This window comes from Cynocephalus volans, chromosome 2, assembly GCF_027409185.1.
Source record: "Cynocephalus volans isolate mCynVol1 chromosome 2, mCynVol1.pri, whole genome shotgun sequence".
Taxonomy (NCBI): domain Eukaryota; kingdom Metazoa; phylum Chordata; class Mammalia; order Dermoptera; family Cynocephalidae; genus Cynocephalus; species Cynocephalus volans.
This window is the reverse complement of record NC_084461.1, coordinates 29,104,005-29,121,598: the sequence shown is the minus strand read 5'-3', so window position 1 is coordinate 29,121,598 and position 17,594 is coordinate 29,104,005. Positions and strand designations below refer to the sequence as shown.

General features: G+C 37.5%; 1 protein-coding gene across 8 annotated transcripts in view; it reads left to right on the top strand.

Annotated features, from left to right (window-relative positions):
* The window catches only part of DROSHA (drosha ribonuclease III), a 116,191-nt gene that overhangs the window by 6,146 nt on the left and 92,451 nt on the right, over positions 1-17,594 (top strand). For 4 of the 8 annotated variants that reach the window (XM_063086516.1, XM_063086515.1, XM_063086512.1 and 1 more), the window contains exons 4-8: positions 3,525-3,617; positions 9,206-9,316; positions 9,548-9,779; positions 12,989-13,130; positions 14,973-15,127. In XM_063086516.1, coding sequence (XP_062942586.1) covers positions 3,525-3,617; positions 9,206-9,316; positions 9,548-9,779; positions 12,989-13,130; positions 14,973-15,127 — 733 coding nt within the window. The remainder of the gene's footprint in view (positions 1-3,524; positions 3,618-9,205; positions 9,317-9,547; positions 9,780-12,988; positions 13,131-14,972; positions 15,128-17,594) is intronic. The other 4 variants (XM_063086519.1, XM_063086518.1, XM_063086517.1 and 1 more) reach the window with 3 other exon arrangements.

The following is a 17,594-nucleotide window of genomic DNA, read 5'->3' as shown; positions in this document are numbered from 1 at the left end:
TCTTTTGGAATTGGAGATCTGCATGTTATCAGTCAAGAATTAAGCTAGATAACAAGCAGAGCTTGCTCTCTGATTTTTAGGATAAGTGGAAGCTTTTTGTACATTGTTGCCTTTTTGCTTCATTTCTTTGTAAAATGAAATAAGATTAGTTACACATTATTAACGTTATAGTTTTCAGAATAGCTTTTAACCTGATTTTGTTGCATTGAAACATATTTACACTGAAGAAAGTTGCATTTTAAAAATACTTTTCCATTCTATGTTACATTCCATTCTATACTACATTTCTTTTTTTCGAAAGACCAAATATATATAAATGCAAGAGAAATAAGGTTTTGAGCAGTCATTCTTAAAACTGGGATTCTAGATGGGCTTCTAGAAATGCTGCGGAGTCATATGGAAAATTTTCTGCATATGTATGTTTTTCTATAAGAAAGCTTATGGGAGATTCTCAAAGAAGTGGGCATGAGACTGTTACCCCAAAAGGCTAAGAACCATTGCTTTACATGGAAAAATAAAAGAATGCAGATAATGATTGTACTAAATTTTTTTTATGCCTTCAGTGAACTTTATGTGGATGAAGATTTGAGGTCTTCAGTTGTCAAGCTAGAAATGATGCTTTCCTCTCTTTCCCCTGTAGTGTGTTTATCTTCACTGTCTTCTGGAACTTTTGTGCTAAAAGTGTAGGAGCTCCTCCGACTAGGTCACTTCATTCTGTGGGTTGGTAGAGAGCTGGTCAAGCCTCCTGTTGTTGCTCCACAGTTGATGATAGGAATCGGTTCACATCTTGGTTTCCATTTTTCTCATGGCTCTGTTGATTTGATTCTGACTGAACATTTTGCCAGTAAATGATGATTCTGTGCCCTGAAGAGAATGACTAGTGCTTAGAAGGAAAATGACTTGTTGTCTCTCCGTGACAGCCCAGTAGAAGGTAGAAGGGATATGTTTCTTGCAGAGATGACTGATTTCTGGTTGGCCAAAGCTGAGTGAGAGTCGGTAGACTTATTAAAATCTTTTTCATCATGAGCTACTGTTAATGGTCAATATTGTTCTTAATTATTCTGTGATGGACTAGTTGGCAGAGGTCTGTGATAGTTTGTTTTACAATTTTGTAGTGAAAATCTAGACTGAAAAGAGTTTGTAAATAGTTTTCTTCATACTTTAAAGTGATTGCTAATAATCTCATTTCTGGGAAAGCGTTTTGCTGCAAACATTCTAGAGAATTATTAGGGCTCTGCTATAAATCTTATATTCTTCCTTCAAGGCTCAAACTTCAAATTATGTATTTGTTTCAAGAAACTCAGATGTCCTGTAAACTAAGGATCTCCACAAGTAAGTGAGATCAATGCCACAAGAATCATTTCTGATCTCCGTTATCTGAAACTACACTCCTTTACTCTGAAGGATCTATATCTTTCTGAAGTGGTCTTTATTTATATTGGAGTTGCTCGTAATGTGAATGGGGCATTTGCCCCAGAGCTGCCTTAGTGGCACAGCCACATGGTAATTTGGCTCTCTTTGGGGTAGTAGGTTGAATGGCAGTCATCTGTCTTATACAGAATGCTTCTGTGAAACAGACATGGGGCACGTGAAGCCCTAATATAACTTCTAGAAGTATATTGGGAAAAACTGAGATGTCATAAATTTGTACATTAGATTGTGTTAAGTTTATACAATTTCTGTAGTCTGTCCTCTGGCTGCTTTTCCCCTTGCTTCTTGGGGTGAATGAATCTATCATTTTACAAATTCCATCTTCCCTGTCTCCTCCTCCAAAATGTGATTGAATAACAATTGCAAGATTGTTTTAGGGCAAACTACTTTTAGTAAAGGTTTGTGAAGAAGTGGATATATGTATTTGTTATCCTGAAAGATCAAGATTACTCTAGGGAATGGGGAAAGAAACAGCCATAGATGCAGCGCAGCAAGCAGGCTGCTTTGCAGTATGGTGAGGAAGTGTGCAGTGGACGTGGCCTAGCTGAGTAGTGCTATTGCTCAATAACTCCCATGGAGCCATCAGAGAGCTAGCATAGTGTACCTGAGTATTTTAATGCCTGCAAAAAAGGAAGAATCTTGGGAAAAGTATCATAGTTTTTCTTGATTTAAATGGGTTCCTCTTATAGTGTTACTAATGTGATTTATATCCAACTTGGTCTTTTTAGTTGCTACCAACTCAGTGGTAGTTATCATCCTCAGAAGTGTTATTCTTAAATGCAAATTCTATTGGCAAGATGTTAAAAAACAGACAAAAATTAGAAATATCCTCTAATTAGAGTTATTATTTTGAAATATAGGTGACTTTTCAGCAGCCATGCCATTACAAATTACATTATATCTTTGACATGTGACACTGTTCACTCATTTCTGTAATTGAGATTTACTGCCTAAATGTAACTGTAATTGTAGAAATGTTATCAGATGAAGAATGTAGAATCCCAAGCTCTGGCTGCTTTATTTTGGACAGTTAGTGTATACCTGAGAATTGTGTGTATGTCAAAAACGTGTATTCAGAAGAGTCTCTCTTGAGAATGGTGGAATCTTTAAGTGAAAAAACAATTTTTGTTTTAAGCAGTTACTAATCTTAGTTCATCTAAGCAGTTACTGATTTCTATCAGTTTTGTAAGTTTTGATTTTACTGTATTGACATTTCTTTTGTTTGGCTATAGGTTGGGGGATATTTTTGAGTTCAGACATTTTTAGTCTTCTTGCTGGACTCAGCCTAATATAGCATTTTTTTTTTTTTCCATTCTAAGATTGGGTGGTTACTTCTTTTAGATTTGTGGTTTTGATTCAAACACACTGGAATTCAAATGTTTGTTCCAGATCTTCATTGTATTTATTAAATAGACTCAGAAGTTATTGTTATTATTATTATTATTATTATTATTCTTAAATCCCAGTTTTACATTGGAAGGTTTTTAAAATACTCATTCTATTTTTACATTGGGTAAACCCAGTGTCTCCATTTATAGTTTTTTCCAGATGAAAATAGCATTAAAGTGTGTTAGTTATACTGTCACGGAAAATTAGTGATAGCTAGAATTACAACTCAGCCCTATAACCCATAAGAGTTCAGAGCTCTTTCATTGTAGAACCTTGTCCTAATCTTTACTTTAAAACCTTTTTATAATTTACCTTTATTTGCTGGGTGAAATTGAGAGTTTTCTAGAAATCAGTAGGCAGTAGAGTCCTTTAAAATTTTCTTTGTAGGTTAAATAACCGAGGATTGGCTGATTGGAAGGTCTTGAGAGAAGGTTACGATAAAATACCCTTTATTGCTTAGCATCAAGTTATGGCTTCTTTCTTTAAAAAAAACAGCAAAAATCGTTCAAGTTAGTTAACTTCTGTCAAGTGAAAAGCTCCTTTATCCTCTAATAAATTAAGGAGGAGTAAAAATGTCCCCTAGTAAATAGCACCTGAAAAATTCTTAGATGTGGTCCATTAATTTAGAAGATGAGTTCAGTGAAAAGAGATAGTGTTTTTGAGTCTTTCTGTTGAAAACAGCTCTGTGTATTAATTCCTTTAAGAGAGCGGGAACGGGAGAGACACAGGCATCGGGACAGCCGAAGATCACCATCTCTGGAAAGGTCCTACAAAAAAGAGTATAAGAGATCTGGAAGGTAAGCAAGGAGTTGACACTAAAAGAAGTTGTAGGATTATCTCCTTGAATTCAGATTTTGTGCTTGTGCAGAGTATCAGCCAAGTCTTCATAGTAGCTTGAGTCTGTCCAAGATGACCCGTGAAAAGCTAAACTAGCTGTAACTTAAAAGCCTTTACTTTCAAGATGTATTGATTATGCAAATGGGAAATCTTGATAAATTTCTAAAATTAGAATTTAAGACCACTTTTTCTGACCACAATGCTATGGAACTATAGATTGATAATTCAACTTATTTTAAAAAAATCTTGGAAATTTATAATTATGCTCTTAAATTTACTTGTTTCAAGAAAAAAGAGCAAAACTGCAGTTGCACTTTCTTAGAAAAATGACATTGAGATTGCTATAATCCAGAACTTATAGGGTTTAACCAATTCTGTATCCAGAAGTAAAATTTGTGGTCTTGTATAATGGTATTTAAGAGCAATCCTTTAAGATTTAGGGTTAATTATTAGCTCTCCAACTTTGTTATCAGGCAAAGTTACTTAATCTTTCTAAGCCTCGATGTCTCTATTGGTAAATTAAGGACAGTTATACTTACCATATTGAGTGGTGAGAGGTCAATGACCTAGTACACATCAAACAGAAGTAGTCCCAAAGTTAAGTGCCACATAAATGATAGGTAGCTATATATGTAATTATTATTTGAGCACGTGGCTTTAGAAATTGGTAGTGATTAATTAAAGCCGAAAAGGGAATTTAGGGATAATGTAAGGCAATCAAAGCAGAAATATAACAATATAACTATATTTGTAAATAAATGCGAGACTTCGTTCTTTGAAAGATCATAGAAAAGATCAAGAAAAGAAAAATTACGTAATATTAGGTATGAGAGTCATTATGGGGATGGAGATTTAAAAATTATAAAATGTTGGTATTAGTACAGATATTTTATTTGAAAAATTTAAAAACATGGATATGATTGGCTGATTTCTAGGAAAACAAAATTACAAGTTTCACACAAATAGCAGAAAACTTTAATATGCCAATAACTGGAAAAAAATTGAAAAAGTTGAATTTGCACCACCTCCAAAAAAGTATTAAACTGTTCTAGAACATTGAAGAAGATGGAAGAAAAGCTCAGATCATGCTAAGGTAGCAGGAAAACCTAGAGGGCAAAACCTAAGCAAGGAAAAGAAACGTACTAACCAGTCTGTCTTATGAATAGGGATATAAAAATATTAATTAGAATACTAGCAAGTTGTTTTTAGTAGGATGTTAAAATAATAGTTGTGGGCGTGCAGTAGACTTTATTGCAAGATTGCATGGACAGATGGGTTGGTATTAGAAAATCTGTAATTCTTTGCTTCAAAATATGTAGGGTTATCTTAGTGCCTGCCTACTCGGTATTTAAAATTAAACCAGTATCCATTTATGAGTACAAACTTGAGTACACTAGAATATGAACATCTTTAACATGATGAAAAACACTGTCTCATGATGAATATGATTGATACTATCTCAAAAGAGCCACATTTAACATTGAAACCTAGAGGCCTTCCCATACAAGTTAGAAAAAAGACAAGGGAGCCTCGTTGTCTATCACTTACCTAACATTGTAACAAACAAATTAAAAACATGGTATTCAAGTGTGTCCCAAGTATTGTTCTGGTATGGGTGATGCAGTCATTAACAAGAGTCCCCACTTTACAGGTAAAAGAAAGTTAAATGCTGTAAGTAAGTGCTTTTGGTAGGACAGTTACATGTTGCTCTGGGAACATAGCAGTGAAAAACCTAGTTGAGAAATTGACATTTTACTGATACCTGAAGTATGTATAGGAATGCTTTAGGAGGGGCTGACTGGTTAGCTTGGTTGGTTAGAGTGTGGTGTTATGATACCAAGGTCAAGGGTTCGGATCCCTGTACTAGGCCAGCTGCCAAAAAAAAAAAAAAAGAACACACACAACCAAAAAATAGTGTGGGCATACATTTGGGAAGCGCGATGATAGGGGAAGAGAGAGGAGCATTTGTGAAGGTTCAAGTGTGGAGAGATGTTTTGAGAAGGTCCAGCCTGGAGATTGGGAAATCAGTTTCAAATGCTTTTGTACTAATCCACAGGAGAGAAATTGTAGCCCAGACCAAGGCAAGAGGATGAGTTAATTTGGGGCATGTGGATTTTGAGAATCTGAGGCAACCAGTTGGAATTGTGCGGTGTTTAACTGGGTGTACAGTGTGAAGTCCCAGCTGGAAATACTAAAAGCCATGGATTAGATGATACTGACTAGGAAGGGTGAGAGGAAGGCCTGAAGAGAGAAGAGGAGATCGGAGAAAGGCCAGGACATTGTGTTGGTGGGCATTCCTGAGGACCTGTTTGAGGCGGATAATTTTTAATGTATAAATGTACCGGAAATCTTCTTGGTTTAGTGTTTTTTTCCTCCAGTGCCCAGTAGCTTGCAGAGAAAGCAGTCTTGGATCCTATGAGTTCTAACTAATGTGGCAGATAAGAAAATAAAAATTAGAGATGCAAATGTAGTAAAGGAGGAAAAGTTATCAGTTTGCAGTGTAGCATATTGTTACAAAGAAACAATTTAGAGTTTGGATTTTGAATTTTGGAGTGCCTGAGACCTGAAAAAAAAGTTTTGCTCCTATTTGGAAATGCCCTTCTCAAAGTGTTAACAGAAAATGAATACTAATTGATGTTTACAACACACACCTCTGACCATCCTTCATTCAAGATGCCTGCTTAGAGGGACTGGGGTGAGGATGTCTTTTGCTTGTGTTTCTTGGTAGTAATAATAAATAAACATTTGGTGGGGTTTTTTTAGCGCTTGTCAAAATATCTATCAACCACATTAGTATTTAACTACCACTTCCGAGCTTTATGATATTGTGTAAAGTGGCTAATTTCTAAGACTTTGTCCTCCTTCGTAGGGGATGTTAATATTTTCCTTATAAGGGTCTTGTAAGGATTACATGTGAGAACGTGAGTAAAGTGCTTAGCAGAGTGTCAGGCTCACAGAAAACACCAAAACAAACAAACAAACATAAAAAGCCACTAGGAGCTAAGAGTTGCCATTATTAGCTGATGGTATTTTAATAGCTTTCCCAAATACTAGGAATACCTACTTAGAAAATGTAATGGGAAAAAAAAAGTAGGTTCACTACAGAAATTTAAATTAATTAGAATTAAATATCTTGTAATAAACATAAAAAATATATAGGACCAATGGGAAGAAAGCTATAAAATATATCTGATGACAGAGGAGGTGCTGCAGATGAATGGAGAGTGTGCTGCATTCCTGTAGTGGAAGACCATGCTGTAAAAATACCGGTTTCCTTCCAGATAATCTCTAATTTTAATGTAATTTCTGTTGAAGTACTGGCTTTAGAACGTCATAAAGGACTTTAATTTTTCTTTGGAATAGAAGTTAGGATAATGGAAAAACGATAATGCAGAGATACTCTAGTATTAAATGTTTTGGAAATACATAATAATTTTAAAAATTTGATATGGGTATCAATAGATCGACGAAACAAATATCGAGCAACATTCAGGTTTATATAAAATTTACATGTAATAAATAATATAGAGTTATATATAACATATAACTATTGTTATATAAATATGAATAATACAGTTCTTTTTTCAAATCATAGTAGAAACTGGCAATTGTGAGTCATTTGGAGGAAAAGACTGAAATTAGATTTCTGCCTTATACCTTGGAGAAATGGTGTAAAAAAAATTAGAGTTAAAAGTAACTGAAAAAAATATAAAAGATTTAATTTTAGGATGGGAAAGGATTTCCAAGTAATACACCTAGGCAAGAAGCATAAATAAAAAGATATCTAGATTTAGTTTTATAAAAGTTATAGCTAGCAATAGACAAATATAAAGAATTAAAAGGAAAACCAAAAACTTGAAAAGGTTATAATATGTATGACAGAAGAAGGATGATTACTTTAATAAAAACTCTTCTAATAAATTAAAAAAAGACTTCAATTCTAGTTTAAAAAAATGTTGGTATAGCATATGACCTGGATATTTACAAATGAAGTAAGCATGAGATGTATTTATTTTAGTAGTGATAAAAAAATTGCAAATTAAATACTTTTTTCTTCTGAATAGAAAAGATTAAGAACAGCCATGTTGATAGGATGTATAAGAATGGGAACTTGAATGTGGTTTTGATGTTTGTCTAAACTACCATCTGGAGAGTGGTGCTACCTATCTGGAGAGAAACTTTAAAAAAAAAGTACGCACACTTTGGGAAATAATCTGACAAGTGCGTAAACAACACAAGTGTGTTCATGGTAGTGTTGTTTATAGTGGAAAAAATAAATATTAACAACTGAAATGACTCACTAGATTTGTTAAATTATGGCATGCACACATGAAAGAATAATATGCATCTATTAAAATCGATTCAGATATAGAAATATGTTCTTGATTATACTATTGGATAAGAAGGGCAGGCTCTATAAAGTTCTTTTTTTTGTTAAGCATATGTATATGTATATACACACATACATATATTCATGTATCTATAGATGTTTTAGAACATTCATGAAATATAGTTGTTTTTGAATAGTGTTATAGGTGATTTTTGTTTTATTTTTGTTTATGCTTTATTATTTTTCTACAGTAAAAATACCCATTTTATTTTGACAGTAAGTTTTTTTTTCTGGTAACAAAACTAATAATGCATGTTATAATATTTAGGAGTTAAATAAGTGATCAATATGTATAATCTTTATAATCACCCCCACCCCCAGTATACAAACCTACACACACACGCGCGTACACACACACACACACACACACACACACACAGACACACACACACACACACACGCACACACACTTTCCCTCCCTGTTGTAAAAATTAGAAGTTGGTGGTAGAGTTAATGACAATAGTTAATTTGTGACTTTGATTGGCATGTAAACTTTCTTGGATAGAAGTAACTATTAATGGAGCTGTGGAGGCTTCTAGCTGGTCTAATAATGCAGTTAAATAATGCAGTTATTTTCCTTAGCTGGATTCTCAAGGTCTGTATGTTCTGCCTAAATTTCTTGGGCTTAGATTAAAATCTACCCTATAGGTTTTTCCCTCCAAGTACGTCCATAGGATGGGTCTTTGCGCATTTCTAGCCTCAGGAATTCAAGGAGACAGAGTTATTTTTTCATCCTTCTTTATTAACTGAATTAGTATTAGTATTTGTGGTCTCCCATCCAAGTACTAACCAGATCTGACCTTGCTTAGCTTCCGAGATCAGATGAGATTGGGTGTGGTCAAGATGGTATGGCCATAGACTAACTGAGTTAATATTAGTATTTGTGGGGATCAGAATTAGAAAAAGTGTTGGTTCACTAAGTAGTAATACCCAAGTCTGTAGTTCCAGAGAGATGGTTAAGGATGATATAACTGTTTTACTCTTGGATTCTAGTCCTCAGGCTAAATTTATGGCCAAGTTAAAACCATGTTTTGTGAAGTCTTTTTTTTTTTTTCCTGGCAAAGCAAGATGTGGAGTATTCAAAACTAGTAATGTCATTGCTGAAGTTGTCCATATGTGGAGATTTCCAAATATTTCCCAAATATCTTTCTCTTCTAGGAGTTATGGTTTACTGGTTGTTCCTGAACCTGCTGGATGCACACCAGAATTACCTGGGGAGATTATTAAAAGTACAGATTCTTGGGCCCCACCCCTGGAGACTGTGATTCAGTAAGTAGATCTGGGGTAGGGCCTGGGAATTTGTATTTTTAAACAAGTAAACTTCAGGTGATTCTGATGCCACCAGACTGGTGTTTAGGAATCACTGTTTAAAAAAAGTAAAATGTGGTTTGGCATGGTATTTATATCTTAGGTGAAGAATGCACCAAACAGGTTAAGTAGAATAGTTTTTACAATGGAAGAGCACTTTTAATAATCAGCTTTCTTTGCTCCCTTTTGAAGTCACTCCCCAAGTAGGGAGAAGAAGAGAGCTCGTTGGGAGGAAGAAAAAGACAGGTGGAGTGACAACCAGAGCTCTGGCAAGGAGAAGAACTATACCTCAATCAAGGAAAAGGAGGCAGAGGAGTCCCTGCCAGACAAAAATGAGGAGGAGGAAGAAGAACTTCTCAAGCCTGTGTGGATTCGCTGCACCCATTCAGAAAACTACTACTCCAGTGACCCCATGGATCAGGTGGTAGGTCAGAAGTAGGAGGAAAGCTGTAATGTACTGGCATGATAATTCTTTATTATGGAGGCTAGCCTGTGCCTTATGGGATGTTTAGTCGCATCTCTGGGATCTCTGGGCTGTACCCATTAGATGCCAGTAGCACCCCTCCCCAGTTGTGATAAACAAAAACGTCTTCAAGTATTGCCAAATGTTCCCTGGGGGAACATTCTGATTCTTAGTGTCTATAGCACTGATTCTTCACCTCCCGTTAAGAATCAGTGCTATAGACAAAAGCTGTTTTAAAAAGCCAAAGGCCAAGAGTACAGTAGGCTAGTTAAAGTATCTCTTTATTCTACATTTTTTATGATACTGATAGTCCTGATGCAGGTAGTTTCCTAAACTATCACCTGTAACTAGTCTATGTAGTTTGTGTATGTGTGTATGTGATGTGTGTGTGTGTTTACACCAAAATGGGAAGTAAGGAAGAATTTGAGTTTGTCTCTTTGAAGTATATTCTTGACCCAAAGATCACAACCACAGGATTTCCCCTGCGTGTTGGCTGGTTTTGTGGAAAGCAAGCTCATGTCTCCCTTAGTGGAATGCCCAGGGGAGTCTTAGTGCACACGCGGCTAGGGCTTCTGTGGCCCTGCAGCAGCACTGTCATTGCCATGGTCGGCCCTGCGGCCTCCTCCGTGTGCTCACTTCACTTCCCATTTCTTTCTTCTGTTTCTGTTTTGTCTTCTGTCACTGTCCCTTTCTTTTCTCTGTCTCTTCCGCCTTCCCCACAGGCATTGTGCTGTCATCCCATTAGTGTAGGTGTATTTGTCACAGGGTAGACACAATAATGTCATTGATTGAGTGAATGAGCAAAGTAATGACTGACTACAGATTTAGGGCATAAGAAGTTAGGGATGTTAGATTTAGTGCAGGGCATTAGATAGGAGAGGGCTGTCATGTTTGGAATTTCATGAAAATAGTTTCTATTTGGACCCTTCCTCGTCTGTGGAACTTGAAAGGAGATCTCCACATCTTTGAAAAAAAGGGTTTGAGAAGTCTCTCATAGTGGTGTGATATTTTACTTGATAAATTAGAGCAGGCTTTTAAGTCACATAGTTTGTGGGATATAGGGAAGGGAAATCTCATGTAACGAGCACTTTCATGGTGCCGGAACTTTACTCCATGCTTCTCACATTATCTTAGTTAATCTTCAGAACATTCCTGGCAAGAAGGTATTCTGTCAGCAGTGCTACTGTGTGTAATTACACCTGACTAAACTTGACTTAAACAAGCCAGGCACATTCTTCTCGTAACAAGGAGTCTGGAGGGAGGCAGTGGCTGGTACTTGTTCGGTGGCTCGGTGACAGCAGGGCTCTGCTGTCTTCTTGAACATCCTCCACAGGTAAGGGATGCTGCAGCACCTGCAGCATCACGTCCTTCACACCTGTGTCCACATGCAGGATGCAGAGGGCATGTCAGGTGGGGATTCCTCCAGCACCTTGCCCAATCTCCCCTCCCATCCCTTCGCCAGAGCTGTGTCACATGCCTACCCCAGGGATTGGTTTTCTATCACTGCCATAACAAAGTTCCACAAACTGCATGGCTTAAAACCACACACACTTATTATCTCCCAGTTCTGGGGGTCAGAAGTCCAACCTGGGTCTTACTGGCTAAATCAAGGTGTCAGCAGGGCTGCGTTCCTTTCTGGAGGCTCTGGAGAAAATCCGTTCTCTTGCTCATTCAGGTTGTTGGCAGGGTTCAGTTCCTTGTGGCTATAGGATGGAGCTCTTGTTTCTTTGCTGGCTGTCAGCTGAGGGCTCTTCCCAGCTCCTAGAGGCCACGTGCATTCCTTGGCTGGTGGACTCCTTCCTCCATCTTCAAAGCCACCAACAATGGTGGGTCAAGTCCTTCTCCTATTTTGAGTATCTCCTGCCTCTTCTGTTGCTTCTCTGACCCCCTATTAGCAAAGTTCTCTGCTATTAAGGGCACCTATTAATAGATTGGGTCCACCCTGGTAATCCAGGATGATCTCCCTGTTCCAAATTCTATGACCATAATCACATCTGCAAGTACTTTCTGCTATGTAAGAGAATATATTTAGCTTCTGGAGATTAGGACGTGGACATCTTTGGGATTAGGGTGGTGGTTTGGCCCACTTTCCCTGAGATCAAGAGTTCTCTGCCCAAAATTTGAACAGAATCACACTTCTATAAGCAAGGAAGAAGGGAAGAATGGCTGCCATAGACATTATATTCTTAAAACGGTAAAGATGAAGATACTGAAATTCAGAGAATTTAAACAGGCTGAGCTGGTTTTTTTCTTAACGTTGTTATGGGTATATTAAAACTCTAACATAGAAGGAAGACTGATAAACCCAAAAGGCCAACATTTGCTTCTGGGTTTTGTCACCCGTGGTGCAGAGAGGTTGGTAGGAATGTCAGGGCTACCACGGCCTTGTCCGTCTCATCAGTGAAGTGAGGCCTGAGGACAAGCAATTATCCCCCTCCTGGGTAGCAGATTTTATGATTTGCCTTAATTTACATTTAAGTGGTCTGGTGTTTACATTTTGAGGTTACTAAGTGAAAGAGTATGGACATTTAAAGTGATTTTTCAACCTGGAAAGAGTGGGGAGAAGTGGAAAACTTCCTCTAGGAATGCATTGCAAAATCCTTATGTTTTAGGTGTGTGTGTGTGTGTGTGTGTGTGTGCGTGTGTGTGTGCGCGTGTGCGTGTGTGCGTGTGTGTGCGCGTGCGCGCACATACATGCATGCATGTGTGTGCATATGTATGTGAGAGAGGGAGAGTTTCTGTCTATCCCTGTGTTTATGATATGTGTGGGGGCGGGTATAGGCTTTCTTCTTGCTCATTGGGCTGTTGTGGAAGGAAGACTATCAGTGACTTTCAGCAGGGAGTGTACGTTCCCTAGGAAGGTCTCTGGTGTTATTTGTCATGAATTTTCCAAGGCTCATGATTCTTTTTTAATGTCATATCAAAGGGCATGGATGAACAGTTCTGATGTTTCTGAATGTTGGCAAAGTGCACTTACCTGAGGACTGTGTTAGTTTCATTCAGAATAGCATTACCAGTATTGGGTATTTTGTTTTTAAATGTTTGTTAAATTAAAGTTGAAAAATTATGTCTGGTTGTTAAAAATTCTGTGCTTACTTGTGAAGTCTTGTGTATCTTTCATATGATCATTATTAATATAGTTTTTAATATTAATCCTTTATTTTTAAAAGGGAGATTCTACTGTAGTTGGGACAAGTAGGCTCCGTGATTTATATGACAGATTTGAGGAAGAGTTGGGGAGCAGGCAAGAAAAGGCCAAAGCTGCCAGACCACCGTGGGAACCTCCGAAGACCAAGCTAGATGAAGATTTAGGTGAGTCAAAGAGTCGCTAGACCAAGACCCTGTGCTCTGTTATTATCACTTAATCCTGGACTTTTGGTGAAGTATCCTTGAGAGTTCTAAATTGAAATTTCCTCTTTCACATTTTATTTTGCTTAATTACAGTCAGCAAAATACATAGAAGTGGAACTTTCTTCTTTTTGATCTTATTTTCCTTGGTCACATTCAGCAGGAGATGGAAGAAATCTCGTTTGCAAAGCATGCTAACCAGTGTGTCCCTTGTAGGACTGTCCAGTCTTAGAATCAGAAGAGAGGTGGTCGAGCACCCCTCTGAAAGCAGGAGCCTGTGCCCCTACCTCTGACAATGGCAGGCAGCCCTTGTTGGCCCTCAAACCAGGAGGTTTGATGAGGAAACAGCAGTTGTAGCCTGGCTCTGTCTGAAACTTTATCTACTCACACAGACAGTTTCCATAACTTTTTCACATGGCACTCTCTATTTTTTAGTGTTTGTGTTCTCAGGTTCCAAGCAGATGAGATTCTAAGTGAAATCTTTGAGGACATAAACTGCTTTAATACTTTGTGTCCTTAGACCCTAACAGAATGTCACGCACAGACGAGACATTCGATGTGATCTTGCGTACGGGTTCCCTCTGATGCTCATCTCCCCACCTTCATTACATCTCATGTGCTGACAGGCAGTATCTGTAGTGGGTAAGAGCACTGTCTCAGGAGTCCAAAGGCCTGGGTTCCAGTCCCTGCTCCAGCACTTACTTGATATGTGACCCAGGGCAAGTGATTTAACCTCTGTGTCTCAGTTTTCCCATCTGTAAGATAGTGATGACGATAGTATCTACCTCATGCAGTATACATAAATACAATTCTGTGTTGGATTTTACTATTTTGCTGCTACTACATTAACCTCTTCTAGGATTTTCTAACTTCTAGGTCTTTTTTTAAAAATTGTGGTAAAATACACATAACATAAAATTTACCATCTTAACCATTTTAAGTGTACAGTTCAGTAGGGTTAAGTGCATTCACATTGTTTGCAACCAGAACTGTTTTCATCTTGCAAAACTGAAACCCCATACCCATTAAGCAATAATTCCTCAGCTCCTCTCCCCAGCCCCTGGCAACCACCATTTGACTTTCTGTCTCTATGAATTTGACGATTCCAGCTATCTCGTATAAATGGAATCACGTGGAATTTGTCTTTTTGTGACTGCCTTATTTCAGTTAGCATAATTCTATGTCTGTTTTTACCAAGTCACTTTCAAGGACTAAAATTTTCTATTGCTGTTGTTGAGAGAAAAAAATTTAAAGTCTTCCATCTTGCATTTGCAGCCATCCCACTATTTTTCTGTGGGGCCTGTGTCCAGCTGGAATCTGCCCAGGTTCTTACCTCCATGCCCTTGCCTTTGTGCTCCCTTTCGCTCCTTTCCTCTCGTCTCCTCCTCATCGGCTTCCTACTGTTCTGCCTCAGTGCCTGGTCACGCATGCCCCTTCCATGAAATTGTCACTGTCCTTTCCAGCTCATGGTGCAGTCACCCTTTTCTGAATCGCTACAGCTTTTTAAGTGTGAAGCCACATACTACTACTTTTTTTTCCATTGAGTCTGGTGTTGTTCATTAAGTCTTATTTTCTCTATAGCAATCTTTGTTTTCTTTGCTTTCCCAAGTCGATTATGACTTAGCATTATGGGCTGTGTTATTTTTGTTGGTATTGCTCAGCAGAGTGTTTGGTGCAGAGTAGGCCCTCAAATATTTGCTGGAGGAATAAACTGTTCTTACATTTAGAGGTTTAGGTCATTTGGAAGTCTCCACCAAAACCATCTTGTTAATTTCTTCAACTTCTATTTTTCCCAACCTCTAATAGAGAGTTCCAGTGAATCTGAGTGTGAGTCTGATGAAGACAGCACCTGTTCTAGCAGTTCAGATTCGGAAGTTTTTGACGTCATTGCAGAAATCAAACGCAAAAAGGCCCACCCTGACCGACTGCACGACGAACTTTGGTACAACGACCCAGGCCAGGTGCTTGTGTTTTTATGCTCTTGCTAGGAAGGTTGCAAACCCACACATCATGTTTATGGCTCTGGGCTCAGAAAATGCACAGTAACTGGTATTGAAACTGAATTTTGCTGTCAGCATTATGTGTCATTGTTCAGAGCTTATTTCTTTTATTTCTTTTATTTCTTATCTCTTTTCTAAAGAGAGTTTGGCTCCAAAGCTTAAGCACCAGAGCAGCTATTCCCTGAATCGTATTTGATGGTGTTTGTAAGTTCTGTGATGGGGAGCAGGATGATGGTGCTGCCTCATTCAACTTACAGGAGATGGAAGGAGACAAATGGTAGGACTGCAGAACTTGTAGGGCTTTTTAAAAGCAGTTCACGTGGAAGGTATCTTGCTGCAAAATAGTAAGCAAGTCCTATAGTGACAAGGCCTTGTAAGTTCTCTTCCTTGTAATGCATGTTTAGGCTAATGATGTACCAGCAGGACATAATCACTTTTATTTTAAATTACTGTTTTATTATGAAGTAATATATAATAAAAATAGCATCTTTATGAAAGATTTGCTTTTGACAAATACACAGTACATACAAAAATAATACTAGGGTACTTCAAGAAGTTCATGGAAAAATAGAGTTGAAAGATAATACAAATCTTTCCATGAACTTTTTGAAGTACCTTAGTACTATTTTTGTATGTATTATATATTTTTCAGAAACAAATCTCATATCTTTAATACATGTGGAGTTATTAAGCATAATAAAACATATACCTATAGAAGTATCATTTAAATTTATATTTGGTGAATACATTTATACCATTCTGTGTTAATTAGAATGCTCTTCTCCTGGTTCTTATTAGATGACAGCTGTCTAATTTTTTTTTCTTGATAGAATCAATATAGTTAGAATGTCTGGCAAAAATGTACTTTGTGGTGCCTTTTGCTCTTGGAATTAAGCAGAAATGTTTGCAAAATTTCCAATGCATTTTAAAACTTATTTTTGTGTATTGGTCACAAATATGGTTTTCTTTTCAAACAGTGTTATTGAGTTATACTTTACATATGATACAATTTACACACTGAAAGTTTACAGTCCAATGTTTTTTAGTATATTCACAGGGCTGTGCAACTGTCATCAGAATCTAATTTTAAAACATTTTTGTCTCCCCTAGAAGAAACCCTTCCTCAGTTTGTGGTCTTTTTAATTGACTGTTGTTCTCTATTGGGAAACCTCTACCTTGATTTCTGTGGATTTCTATTCCTATCAGAGACTCGCCAGGGCCTTACATGTAGTCTCACTATTTTGTTTATTGGGTTTAGTTTGGTGTTTCCTTTTGAGCCTTGCAAGAGGCTGAGCTGTGTAGGAGCCCAGACGCATGTAAAAGGCAAACCTGTAGGGTGTCTGTCTGCTTTCTGGAAATCAGTGAGCACTAAATGATTTTCCCACATTTTTCATCACAAGTTTTGACCAACGTCAGGAGTGTGTTGTGACTTTTGATGGAATCCTATTATGTCTCTTGTTTGCCAGCTGTTACTTTAGATAACATCTAAACATAATATTATTTTTAGATAGTTGTACTATTCCTCTGCTGTACCACTTCCAACTTTAGATTTCCCCAAAGGCAAAAGAAACTTATAGCCTTTCACTTTAATTTTCCTTTTCGAAGTCTTATTGAGATATTTTTATTTACATTTTAATTGGGCACAATGAGTTACAAATCCCTAGAACTTTAAAGAAATATATGTAGATATATATTTTTTAATTAATACAAAGAAAGAGAAATGGAACTCCACTTCCACATTCTCCCCATCTAAACTCTGATCTCCTTTTTGATTCGGTATTACCGTTTATACTGGATAAGCTCATGAAACTGGCTTTCAGGCCTTTGATTTTGATGTCAGTTCTGCTACTCTGATCTTCTCACCTTCCTTTTAGGTGGGTCTCATGGCCCTGGAGCATAAATGATGCTTTCCATTTAGACAGGTCTCGTGGCCCTGGAGCACAACGTGGGCTTTCTGCCTTCTCTTTTTCTCTCACGTGTGCTGGTGCCTCATGTGGAGTTGCCATCTTCTTTTCCTGTCCTGTCCAACCCTGCCCTTTTTGTCTCTTTGAAGCCTTCCCTAACCAACTACTGCAGCCCCAGTGGTACCTCCATTTAGAGTGATTTTCTTTTTCTTTTAAATTAGCAAACATATTATATGTATGTTGTTCTCCTACCTAGAATTAATGTTACTTGTGTACACAGACCCTGTGCTGTTTATCCCCTCTGATGCTCAGCACTCATTTTTCTATCCAAGAGGTATTCCAGAATTGCTCACTTATTGAGTCATGTTGGTGACAGTAAGATGAATTCAGCTGAAAAAAGAGTCTAACCTGAGCAATATTGAAAGTTTTTCTGGTTCTAGTAGGCATTTTCTTTTCTCCGCTTCAGAAATACCTTTAAGTTTCTCTTGTCAAAACCTTTAATCTGCAGGTCACCTTCGAAACAT